The sequence below is a fragment of the Pungitius pungitius genome, chromosome 16, assembly GCF_949316345.1.
Source record: "Pungitius pungitius chromosome 16, fPunPun2.1, whole genome shotgun sequence".
Taxonomy (NCBI): Eukaryota; Metazoa; Chordata; class Actinopteri; order Perciformes; family Gasterosteidae; genus Pungitius; species Pungitius pungitius.
This window is the reverse complement of record NC_084915.1, coordinates 18792715-18806054: the sequence shown is the minus strand read 5'-3', so window position 1 is coordinate 18806054 and position 13340 is coordinate 18792715. Positions and strand designations below refer to the sequence as shown.

The 13340-nt window shown below is 40.0% G+C and overlaps 1 protein-coding gene across 3 annotated transcripts in view; it reads right to left on the bottom strand.

Annotated features, from left to right (window-relative positions):
- csf1rb (colony stimulating factor 1 receptor, b) overlaps positions 1 to 11494 on the bottom strand; it is a 28318-nt gene extending 16824 nt beyond the window's left edge. For 2 of the 3 annotated variants that reach the window (XM_037467727.2, XM_037467728.2), the window contains exons 1-5: positions 11389 to 11488; positions 5135 to 5410; positions 4066 to 4374; positions 3847 to 3983; positions 3615 to 3777 (exon numbers count right to left, since the gene is read on the bottom strand). In XM_037467727.2, coding sequence (XP_037323624.2) covers positions 3615 to 3777; positions 3847 to 3983; positions 4066 to 4374; positions 5135 to 5410; positions 11389 to 11443 — 940 coding nt within the window. In that variant the 5' untranslated portion in view covers positions 11444 to 11488. Of the gene's footprint in view, positions 1 to 3614; positions 3778 to 3846; positions 3984 to 4065; positions 4375 to 5134; positions 6289 to 6800; positions 7034 to 11388 lie in introns of all 3 variants that reach the window. The other variant, XM_062558019.1, reaches the window with a different exon arrangement.
- Between the last annotated feature and the right edge of the window lie 1846 nt (positions 11495 to 13340).

The window sequence follows — 13340 nt, the reverse complement described above, 5'->3', positions numbered from 1 at the left end:
GAAGGTGTGGTTAAAAGAGGACAAATTAAGTAATTGGATACACAAAACGCACTGTACTCGCTCTCTCCCGCCAACAGAAAGGACCCTGGCCGAAGTCAGGAGAGACTTGTCCCTGCTGTCAAAAGAAGTACAGTCGGATTGTGTCAAACCCATTGTCCCTCCAGAAGAAGAGCCCGAGGAGGAAGACGAGCCCAGATATCGGTTAAGATCAAGGAATATAGAGTAAATGAGACTCAGAATGTTGGTATCCGTAAACTAAGGAGCCGCTACTCCGTTTTTCGTTGTTAAAAGGGGGAGTCGTTTTCCGGTTTCCCATAAGGAAATAATCCCTTGAGGTGGAAGAAAGCATCTCTTTAATAAACATTGCCGTAATAATAATTGACATCCATTTAGAAGCATCCTAAAAATTAATCAAGCTCCGAGATCATGAGGACTCCTCTAGGATGTACTAGGGCTCACACAGGACTAGTGCTCCTTTTCATCGCTCTGGTAGTGTTTCTGCCTTATCTCTGGTGGGAATTACAGCTGAAGAACCTAGAACAAAATGTTAACAATCTGACCGTGCCTCAGTTAAAAGCAGAAGACCAAACTAGCAGGGGACTTCATAGGAGGGTTAGAGCCGTGGGTACACACCGCATGGAGGACGGGGTTGTGACATTAGAATTGAAAAAGACCTACAGAACCCAAGTGTTCCGAGTAGATCTATGCTCACTGATTGGATGTGGACCAGATGAACAGAAGTGGAGGGGATATGATGTATACATGTGTCTGTTCCCCTGGGGGAGGCTCATAGATCATTGGTGTACAACCTGGGACATGGTAGGATGGAACACAGGCCCATATGGCTATTCATCGCCTTCTTTTAAGACACAATGGGGTAGTAGAACTCCGGGGGTGGATTTACAAAAAGCAATTACCCTGATTCGAGATCAATCGGGGGCTAGTGATAAGGGGTACAATCCTTTAATGATCTCTGTGAGCGGATTAATAGAGTCACCATTTGCACCACGAGAAGTGGGCACCTATTACAGTATGGCGCAAGAGAAGAGTGATCCTACTCAGTGGTACATGGTTATAGGAGTAGATGTAGCTCATAAAGATCCATTGGCTCTGATTAAATTCAAATACGTCACACCTGACATTCAGGGGAAACCCGCTATTGCTGAGACTGAAGAAGTCACCGAAAACCCAAAAGGCCAAAATATAACAAAAGATCTAGCTGTAATCCATGACAAACTTTCTGCAGAGACGGGGTTCTCCCAGACAAATTACTGGGTGGACTGGATCACAACTGCGTCCCAGCAGATGGACTCCGCTGACTGTGTGGCCTGTGCAGGTGCGAGACCCAGCCTGTGGACAGTGCCCTCGGTTCTTAGCCAGGCCGATAACATTGACTGCCTGATAGAATTACACACTAAAGAGAATCCAAGTGAAGGTTGCAAGTCGTGGGTAACTATTTATCCAGGATCACCACCACAAGCGATCCCTCCCATGTTCACTCCCATAATTGGCGATTATATCTGTTTCACTAAGCATCTAAAAGGGGGACTAGACGTAGGTTCTTTAACTGATTCATGGTGCAATGTGACAATTGATGTAACCACCTGGACCAATATGACCAAATTGACCCTAGCCCGCTCTGATATCTACTGGTACTGCGGCGGAAGGCGATTATTTAATGTACTGTCAACTGAGTGGCAGGGGAAATGCACCTCAGTTTCTCTCATCGTTCCGCTTAAAATAATTCCAATGACCGCTGAAACATTGAATAACGAGGCAAAAAGGCGTAACTCACTCAGTCGCAGTAAAAGAGAATTTAGCCTAACAGAAGGATCCCCAATTTATTTCGATGCTATTGGGGTGCCGAGAGGGGTACCTGATCAATACAAATTAACGAATCAAATAGTGGCCGGATGGGAGTCATTGGCCCCTTTTGTAACTGTAAACAAAAACGTAGATCGACTAAATTATGTACATTTCAATATCCAGCGCCTCACTAATATGACTAGAGATGCTCTGGACGGGGTGCACAGCCAACTATCGGCCACCTCATTGATGACTTACCAGAACCGAATGGCTTTGGACATGTTATTAGCTGAAAAAGGAGGAGTGTGTGCGATGTTTGGCCAAGCGTGCTGCACTTTTATCCCCAATAACACCGCCCCAGATGGATCCTTTACTAGAGCATTACATGGACTAAGAGCCATGTCTGTCGAGTTAGCTGAACACTCTGGCATAGACAGCGCTATCGGAGATTGGTTTAGTAGACACTTCGGACACTGGAAGGGCTTCTTCCTGTCAGTTTTTCTGACTTTAGTAATCGCAATAGTGGTATTTGTCCTTTGTGGATGCTACTGCATCCCCTGTATCAAACAACTAAGTCTCAAGGTCATCACCACGGCTATAGATTCTAAAATGCCCCTGCCATACCAGATGGCTTTGATACATGAAAGGATCCAATTGTTAGGTCCGGAGGAGATTGGAGAGGAGATAGGAATGAGGAGAACCGACTTCGAGGGACCTGAAGAAGAGACCCTTTTAGGTTCAACATTCCTGTCTGCGTGATCTGCTAACTGTTGCACACATCATATAGTGGTCGTATACACGTAGGTGGTGTGATAGTTTTTTGGGGCTAGGATGTATTTCTGTGTCTATTATACTCGGTTTAGATGTGATAGAGATTTTCTAGTATTTCTTATGATGTGTAGAAATTTCCACAACTGCTGCATACACCCTCTACACTGATATAGGTTCTAGTGATTTTTAATGTTTAGGGATTTCCACAACTGCTGCATACACCCTCTACACTGATATAGGTTCTAGTGTTTTTTAATGTTTAGGGATTTCCATAACTGCTGCATTCACCCATTACCTACTGATATAGATTATTAGATTAGATTTAGTTTAGTAGTTTCTTTTGATTTTCTTTTTGGTTTACATAATGAATTATGTAAAAAGGGGGATTGATAATCAAAAGCTTTTTTCTTAGTTTTAAGATAGAAAATTGTTTTCCTGTTCTGCTGAAGAATTCAAGGTCGGGGGGCGAACAGGATGTGTTAGCAAGGCCAGACATCTGGAGGAAGGAGGGATGCTCTAACTAATGTCGTTAAGAACTAGATAACATACTTATAGACAGAGGCTTTTGTGTTACATATATGGGAACTGTTTCTGTCCTGATTTAGGAAGCAAGGTCTGCGGGTCAACTAGCAGCAGATGTGTAAGATAAGGGGGGAGGGCCACACCACACTTCATACAACACTCATACTGTGTTCATTGTTTACGTTAGGCAAGGTGGTCTGCACATTGAATGTGACCAGATCTTTGGATGCAGGGGGGTGACAGATCCTCCTACATTCCAGCTTAGGGCCAATAGAAACTTTTTCTTTGTCTTTTGGGTTATAAAACATGATGTTTTTGCTGATGTTAGTTAGTTGTTCCTACAGCCTGCGTGCTGCCTGAACTGCTCCTGCCTTTGCAAACGCAGCGCTTTTACTTGACCTGTGATCTGATGAATAAATTTACCAGAACGAGAGAAGTTGTTTTGGCTGATTTGTGCTAAATTATCCCCGACCGGGCTTCCAATCCTTGAACACGCCAAAAATATCTTACATTACCCAGAACTTTAAGCTGAGCGGTGGCCATGGCGAGCCCGGCCTCGTTGACAGCAGTGCAGGTGTAGGTCCCGCTGTGCGTCTGGCTGACAGCAGACACTGTCACCGTGCTATTGATGTGGAGGCGGCCGTTGCCATAGCAACGGCTGAGGCTTACGTTCAGAATCTGGAAGGAACCAATGAACATCAAGACAGATAGTGTGACGCGTTTAGAGATGAGCAGGAGACCCCTGACCTTTGTGTTTGGGTCTGTCCAAGTGAGGTTGTAGAAGTGGGAGGGGTTGCTGGTCACACAGGTGACCTCAAATCTCTCTCCTTCCAGGCGGACCGTTTGATGCTGACTGACAGACAGTGTGGGAGGGTGACGGAGCTCTGCAGACAGAAAGAAAGACGGACAAGTTATTGGGGACATATATAAAAGGGGATCAGAGGGAGGCTGATAGAAAGGTCTTACTTGGGATCACAAACAGATCGACAGGTTTGGACCTGAACTGCTTTTGGTCCCTCCAGCCCAAACAAACGTAGCGTCCACTGAACGACCTGTGGAGGTCTCGAATCAGAGCTCCTCTCCTAAGGTCAAAGGTCACATTCATTCCCCGAGGCAGGCCCCAGCCGTTTTTCCCTTCACTGCCTGCTGATTGCAGTGTCAGGTTCGTGACGGACGGGTCGGTGAGCAGACACCTGAAGAGGAAGTCCTTGCCCTCCTCAACAGAGGGACTAAGGATGAAAGGTGTGACAAACACGCTGGAAGGGTCGGCTGAGTCTGCGAGAGAGACAAACATTGTGTGATTCCAAGGTAATTTTTAACAGATGATGACTAATGCTGAAAAAACAATTGATAGTAGCAGGGGTCCATGACAATTGAGTTGCTAAGACTTAAGTCTAGTCCTCCTACTCCTTGGCTGGATTCGAATAGTTTAATAAAAATGACCTCCTAACGTCTATTCCTAACCACTATTCCTTGACCTCTGTGGAAAACATAATCGGGTCAAGGAAAGATGGTTAGGAGAATTCATGAGGAGTTAGGAAAAGACAACCACGCTGTTTAGGGAATCTGACTCCGCTTCCACTAAGCTACATAGTTGATGGACGGAGACGCATGTTGGTGACGTCAGTCTGTAGCGGCTACAAAGAAGCATCTTAGATGCCTTCATGAGTTGTTACAGTGTTGAGTCATTCAGACGACATAAACAACCAGCTATTACTGGTATTACTTTATTATCAAAGCTGCAACTAATCATGAGTTAAACCATTATTCACGTGATCTGCATTTCTATGTCATGATCATTAGTTCTTGTGAACGGCCAAATGATGCGTAACTATTTAAATATTGCCGCCGCAAGGAATTGTTCCGCAATCAGAATTATCTGCTTTCCTTTCGTATGCTAAAGGAGCTATTTCCTTAGCATTTAGGGAATTCAAACAGCTCTTAACATGGCAGCCACTAACACTATTTCCAGGTCATTCTGGCCCATAAGTGTGTATCCAGGACTAGTTTGGGGAGTGGACACAGCTACTCTTACTTGTGACATAGAGGTGTATCCAAGTGTCTAGGTGTTCCAGGTTCTGGTTGATGTATCTACAGTAGTAGGTCCCGGTGTGTCTGGGGTCCGACCTGCTGACCACCACTGGGTCCTGTGGTCTGTCCCGGTAGGACAAACGGAACGAAGTGCTGGTCAAACGCATCGAACGCTTGCCATGACAGCTGAGATTGAAGGCAGAGCCGGCTGTCAGACGCACCTCCGTTTGGTTTGCCAGGAAGGCGGAGTTTAGGCGGATGGACGGAGGATCTGGATCGTCTGAAACAAACAAATGGTAAATCAGTCTATCTCTGCAGCACTGATTACAAAACCTGTGATGGTGGGTGTGGTTACAATTACTAGCTGCACACCTGAGCACCACCTAAAAACAGACGGGAGGGTGTTTACCTTCATACCCGATTGAGAGTTAGTCTTTTTTTTTTGAGCTTTCATAATAATATATGATCAAACAACCTTGTATCACCTGCCTAGCATCATGTCTTCTTTAGCCTCTTAGCACACTCACAGCGACTAACACCAAACAGTACCACAGGAGGCTGTACAGAACCAGAATAGGCCCGTGGGTCTCAGAGATCCATCACAGAACTTGATGTACTCCAGTAGACAGACAAATAACCACCATAAATATAATCAAACCAGATTTAATTTATTAATGGAACCAACAGAACATAACTAACACATCATAAAAAAAGAAGCTGATTGCCAGCCTGTCTGTCAGGGTCCTCTGATGTCCCTAACAGGTGAAAAGACAAAGAGAATACACATGTTCACTTTTATTTAATGAAACATTGAAATCAATTATTTTATTCTTAGATGTTGTAATTAGTTTTGATTAAATGTTTCGTTAAAGTTCGTATCTATCATCATACTGTAAATCATTAGTAATGATTAGAGTGCATAAGCAGAGGAGCTGTAAAGAACTAGAGAATCCCATTGGCTGCTAGTGGAGAACCTGAGGATCCCATTGCCTGCAAGTCAAGAACCAGCGCATTTCATTGGCAGGAGGCAGGTCTCCTGTTGATCTCCTGCAGTTGAGTAGAGATGCGAGACGTTTGCAGAAGTAAAGCTTGATGGTTCTCAACCAGCAGACTCTGAAGACGAGCCATTTTCTGCAGGTCCAGGATCTGCTGAGAGCCCTGAGAAAAAGATGTTAGTTTAATGTTAAAGACAGCATCAAGGTAGAGGCAACATAATCTTAAAAATGTGTCTAAACTAAACTTCATCTATACGCTACTTAATTCAACTATCTACAATCTACTTCAAACTTCACTTTGAACTCACTTAGCATTATCTGAACTCTATTTAACTATACTGTGCTATGCTAAGATAAACTATACTTAACTAAACTACATTACTTAACCTCATCTTAGATCTACTTAACTAAACTCTACTAAATTCTGGTATACTAAACTTTACTTAACTAAACCGGAGATAAATCAAACTAAACTAAATTAAACTTAACTAGACGTGAGAAAAATTCAAATTCATCTCAACTCTATTAAACTATACCTTATCAAAACTTACTAAACATACTAAACTTTATCCAAATTCTACTAAACTAGACCTGAGATGAAGTACTCTCTATCTCAAGCAATTATAAAGTAAACTAAAATCGGTCTCAATTTAAACTAAACTGAAGTAAATGCACCTGAGTTCCCAGCACGTTGAGCAGCTGCACCACTTGGACCTGCTGCTGGGCCATCTCCTTTTGGACCAGGACCAGTTGTGTGAGCAGGTCCAGGACCTCCTTCCTCCACAGCGTGTCCAACTGTTGATCCTGAACCAGCTCCGACAGCCGGGGGGCGGGGCTGACATTAGCTTGGTCGGTAGACTGGGCGGCGCCCATCATCATAGCAGCGGGCGGGTTGTCATGGTGATCACCTGCAGTGAAGACTGAAGTTAGAACTTCTCTGAAGTTAGAACTTCTTACACAACAGAGATGTGTGTTTACTTTGATTGACAGGTGTCTAAACCAATGTGTGACACTGCAACCATGTATTTATTCTTTTAAGCATGTGTTATAGACTCACTTTAAAAAATATTGAGCTTAGTTCTGATTAAAATAATCAGTAAATGAAAATGTTAAGTTAGGTAAATTAAGAAATTTAGTTCCTTTAACTTAGAATGAATAGTTGAGGTGACTACGGTATTTTAGTTTTTATTGATACCTGTAAAACATTTCAAAATGTAAAAACCTTAATTGTAGTTGAGACAACTTAAAACAAGTAGTTTACTCAACAAACTTGTATTGACTTCTTGAGTTGTACAAACACGAATATAGTGTTAAATAAAGTATACACTTTATTTAACACTTATGTTAACATATGTTCACTTACAAGATGTAAACATCCTTTAGCTCAACTAAGCATCTTGTTGTATTAACTTATCTTTTTAAGTCAACCAAGTTGTTATCTTTTGAAATAGCTAATCCTGATAGCAATGTTGAATTATAGTTTTTGAACAGCATAAAAATGATTAATAAACACCAAAGAACAATCAGAATATTTCTTTATTCAAGTCAAAAATTCAAAACATACAGTGATTTTTCTGTTATGAATCTAACTTTAGAAACAAGCCAGAGGCTCAAATGATATAAAATAATATATAATTAACTTAGAATGAATATAATGAACTTCACCATGAACTGTTTTCCATTTCCTTTCATGAACTATTGACCAATAACACCCATGAACTATCTAACTTTTACTTCCATGAACTATTAACCATTAACTTCAATGAAATATTGATCATTAACTTCAATGAACTATTAAGAGAACTTCCATTCTTAATTTACTAATAACCTCCGTATACTGTTAAGCATTAACTTGAATAAACTTCTATGAACTATTTACCATTAAGTTCCATGAGCTGTAGACCATTTACCCCCTTGAATTATTGGACATTTTCTTCCACAAACTATTAACCATAAACTTCAATGAACGTTTGACCCTGCACATATACAGCCTTTGGTTGGCTGACTCCGGATCATCAACATACTGTATTACTGTAGCACTGTAGTACGATGGTGCTACAGTTGTCAAACTCAGACTTCCATACTTTGAGTAATGCCAGAGAGCTTTCTGTGTTTCTCTGTTATTTGTTCCGAAACCTTGACTACGAAGATTACCTATGCACCTAAATAAAAAAGAAATAATAATGAATGTTGTATAAAAAATTATAATATAGTAGCTAGTTGATAGCTAGTAATAGCAAATTGCAAGGAATGATATCAGCAACTTGAATACTGCATTCGATTAATTTTATTTACTTTATTTATTGAAAGTAATTCTAGAATAGCTTAGCCAGAAATTTTACAGGCTCTCATAGTTGATGATCATAGGTGATTTTACATTCCTCTATAACATGCATCTGCCATGTCGAAGTGTCCCTGAGCAAGACACCTAACCCCTAATTGCTCCCCAGGCAAAAATGTAATGCATGGGTTATAATGCAATGTAAGTCGCTTTGGATAAAAGCGTCAGCTAAATAACATGTAATGTAATGTAATGTAATGTAATCTATCTAGTTATAGATATATAAACACTCAACTTAATATTGCTAGATATGATTCCTAAACACAAGAGGGAAGAGTCTGTTCTTACCTTGACGATTGTCACATTGTGCGGCAGGAAGTGGAAGGTCTTGATGCGTGAGTTTATCTATTCTTCTTTGCAGGGGTTACCTTTTTTTCTATAACGATCTAAATAAAACGTTAAGCATTTGTGTTTTGTTTCACAACAATGACTTAAATGTTTCTAATATTTTATTAAGTTATGTTTAAGTTAATATTTAAAATTATTTTTTTATTATTTTCTTCATCATTGATATCTAGTCCAACTACATTAAGATAGTAATAAAAAAGCAAGGCTTTAGAGACTCATGCAATGAGGTTATTACTGAAGTGACCGAGATGGCGCAGTGCTGGGGGAGTATCTCTGGAAATGAAATCATCAAACATAAAGTTTGGTACTACAGGCTACCAGTTCCAACTACCACATCTATTTTGAATTGTATGTATTTTATTCTATTTAAGGCTTTGTACTATCTGGACCGTGAGTCTGAAATACAAGTTTGATTGATTGATTGAATAGTTTAGAGTTTAGTCACTTTAAAGTACAACAGTTGGAGGCAGGAGGGTAGGAAGGGGGGAGAGGGGGGGTCAGGAAACACATTTCTACCACGGGACACAAACTCATCATACCATGTGTGTGTGTGTGTGTGTGTGTGTGTCTTTCTCCCACTTCCTTGTTTCACTTCTTCTTTGTTGAGGACTGTAGGAGTGGTCAGGGAACTGGTTACCATGCCAACATGTTCACATCCACCGCTGTGAGTGGTTGTATTAAGCCTAGTAGTAATGGTAGTACTGGTGGTAGTATACCTATAAGCAGTGTTGGGAAAGTTCACTTTCTACATGAACTAGTTCAAAGTTCAGTTCACAAATTTTAAAATGAACTAGTTCAGTTCATAGTTCAAACTTAAAAATGTGAACTAAGTTCACAATTTTGTTCTAGTTCAGTTCTTTTTTTCCGATATGTTGCTGCAAGCTATTATTTTTCAAAATTAATGCCACAGCCCAGAACCACAGACAGCAATTATTTGATCAGTTTTAACACTGAAGCTATGCATCAGATTTCATCTTCATATCCAGTTTTGAATTCTTATCCAACCAGGGTTTACATTAGCATTGAGGGGACATTGTTGCTTTAATGTTGCTCTCCATTCACTCCACACTAGCAGCAGCTGCAGCGTTCACCCCTACAGTACATTCTCAAACACATGCTGCTTGAATGGTCTTTTTTAAATAAGGAATGAAAACACGACAGTTATCATTAAGGTGCAAATGTTTGCAAAGAAAGGTCAGATTCCTCCCATCCTCACCAACCTTGTCAGTAACTTCATAAAACTCATTTAAATTATTATACGCCGCCTCTTTGCTACACGCATGCACAGTGCGACGCTGGTGGCTGGTGGCTGGTGGCTGGTGGCTGGTGCTGCCAGATCGGGTGTTTTTTCCGCTACTTATTAAGGCGCGTTTACGGTGTGTTTTCTATAGAAATCTGGTAACCTATTTGAACAACGTTAACCTGAAAGAACGCGCCGTTCAGACACCAGAATGAACGAGTGCACAGTGACGTTCATCGGGCATTAATACAGTACGTTCAGTTCACGTTCACCCAAAATATGAACAAGTTCATGAACTATCGTTCAATGAACGCGTTCAGGCACAACACTGCCTATAAGCAGTAGTAGTAGTCATATTAGGCATATTACTAGCAGTAGTATTAAGGCTAGTGCAATGAGTAGTATTAGACCTTCTATAAACGGCCGTAGTAGTAGCTCAGATGAACAAGTGGCAGAAGTATGACTTGTATAAATGGTACTAGTAGTGGAAGTGTGACTAGACTAGTAGGTAGGGCATGTGAATAAATTAAGGCAATTCTTTCAACTAAGGTATTATTTCCTACAGAATAAAAAAGTAGCAAATAACACTTTGACAATCTTATTTTTATTACCCATGCTCGTTACTTCCTACAGAATGTCATCCGCCTGTCGATACCAGACGAGAACGTGAAAGCATGGGTCAAAACAGTTGCCCCAAGTTGCGGGGTTCCTATTGGCTGAACTGTACATCAACTGTTTTTAATTAATCAGCAATTCGCTGAGTTGCTTCTTAGACCCACCTGCTGCGGGCAACCTTAAACTCATGCAGCCAGAACGCACAGACAGCAGGACATGCAGGAAAAGCAGTTATTCTGCGCTGATATCATATTTTACAAATATTACTGGTACATTTCATGTTTTAAAAACACAAATATTGCCATTTTTCATTTTTTATCTTTTCCTGTCTTTTGGTTTTTATGGGGTTCAAGGAAGGCGCAGCTTGTGGGGCGACGCCCCATTGCTTTGTATTGGCCAGCCTCCACTGAGTTGAAGTATGACGGTTTAATATTTGTAATAAAGAATTGTATATTCAAAATAAAGAGTTATGTATTTAAAATAAATAGTATATATTGGTAATATAGTTATATAATAATAATAAAGAGCTATATGTTAATAATAAAGTTATTTATGTATAATAAAGAGGTATACATTTGCAATAAGGATTATATACGTATGATAAATACTTAAATATTCATAAGAAATAGTCCTATGTCTATAATACAGATGAGTTATGTATTTTTAATACAGTTATATATAATAGAGAGTTACATATTTATATTGAACGTATATCTGACCTTTGGCAGAGCAGCAGCTGAGGGCGATCGACAGCAGCAGAGAACTGAGCTTCATCTCTCTTCTTCTCAAGGTCTCAAGACACAATGAAGAAGGGAGACTTCCTCTGAGGGACACGATACATAACTACCCCCCCCCCCGCACGCTCCTCGCCGCCCCAATAGCAGACTCCTCCCCGTACTCCAGCACCCTTAACCATGATACACCAAGCAACATCAAAACATCTGGAGATAAAAGGGAACGTTAGAAAGCTGTGAGACAAAACAAGTACCTCTAAAAAGTAGTACAGTATCAAGAAATATATGTACCCCTGAGATGTAGTTCAGTATAATTAAATATATCTATCTCTGAGACGTAGTACAGTATAATTAAATATATCTATCTCTGAGACGTAGTACAGTATAATGCAATACATAAACCTCTGAGGGGTAGTACGGTATTGACTATTGTACTACATGGACCTCTGAGACCTATTACAAAAATAGACTAAATGTACCTCTGAGATGTAATACAGTGTAATGTCAAATATGTTAATTGTATTTTGTAACTCTGTCTCTGAAACTTTCGAATGAAAGAGGAAGAACTTGTTAGACATATCCTTTTTCGACAATCAGCACTTTTTTAACTTCTCTTTGTTCCAGATTCTAACAGGAAGTAAGAAAAGTTACACAATCAGAAGTTACACACATTATTATTACACTTATTAAATGTAGGTTCCATGGTAATAACCAATGCTATGTTGTTCTATAATTATAATTGTGGTTCAATGATTATAGAACAACATAGCATTGTTTTCTCTTATTGATGAGATAGAACATCCTCTTCATCATCGGATTTCAGTTTTTATCATGTTTCCTTTGGAATTTTTATAATAATTATAATAACAATAAAAATTCGTTTTATTTATAAAGCACTCATCATCATAGATCAAACAAAGTAAATGCTAGTAAACAACTTGACACCCTGAATAACAAGATTTTCAGGGCAGTTTTAAGAGTCCAGTTACCGTGCTGCCCTCAGGTGGTCAGGGAGACTGGGTTGGACTGGAATGGACATACTACTACATAGGCAGTATGTCCATTCCTCTCCCTGGATGGACATACTACAATGGATGTCATGTGTATGGAATGAACGATGTAAAAGATGTACAATACATTAATTTCATTCACATTAATTGACAGAAATGATTCAAATATTCCAAATAATAAGCCAGGTGTACGCCAGGACCACTGCAGCGACAACCACAATTATAATAATATAAATAATAAAAATGTCATTGATAATAAAGAATATGACTGATATTTATATTCTAATAACTATTTAATAAGATGTAGAAGAAGAAGTCTTTTAGGGACACAGTGGTGGTCCTCTGCAAGTAGATCTTGGGATGAACGTAGCCTAGCAGCCAGCAATATATTTCGGGCACTATCAGTCTTAAAGTGGTCCATTTGCCACTTGTCCCCCTCCTGTTTAACACGTGGAGGAGTTCCTCTGCATGCAGTTTGTTTCCAATGCGAAAAGCTCTGCATCTTCAGCTACCGCCTCGCTCTCTCCATCTAACCAACTGCAACATGATTAGCTATGAAACAAAAAAAAGTGTGTTGGCGTTTTAAGATTTAAATGTCAGTAAAATATAATACTTAAAGTTACTAAAAGTAGTAGTAGTGAAATTAACTTTAGAAGCTGAAAGTTTTACAATAACAAAGGCTTTTGACCAAAGTCTGCATCAGTTTTTTTTCAAGGTTAGAGAAACAATAACTTGACAGGACATGTCAAAAGTTCAAACACACACACACACACACCTACATTCCTTCAGCAGGTTGAACCTGTTGAAGGTATCACTGTAAAAACAAGGCAGTAAAAAGAACTGATTAGCTTCCTGATCTTCCTGTACAGGTGTGTACCTGCTGACCAATCACAGCTCTAGTTGTCTGCATGTGACTTAACCCTTCAA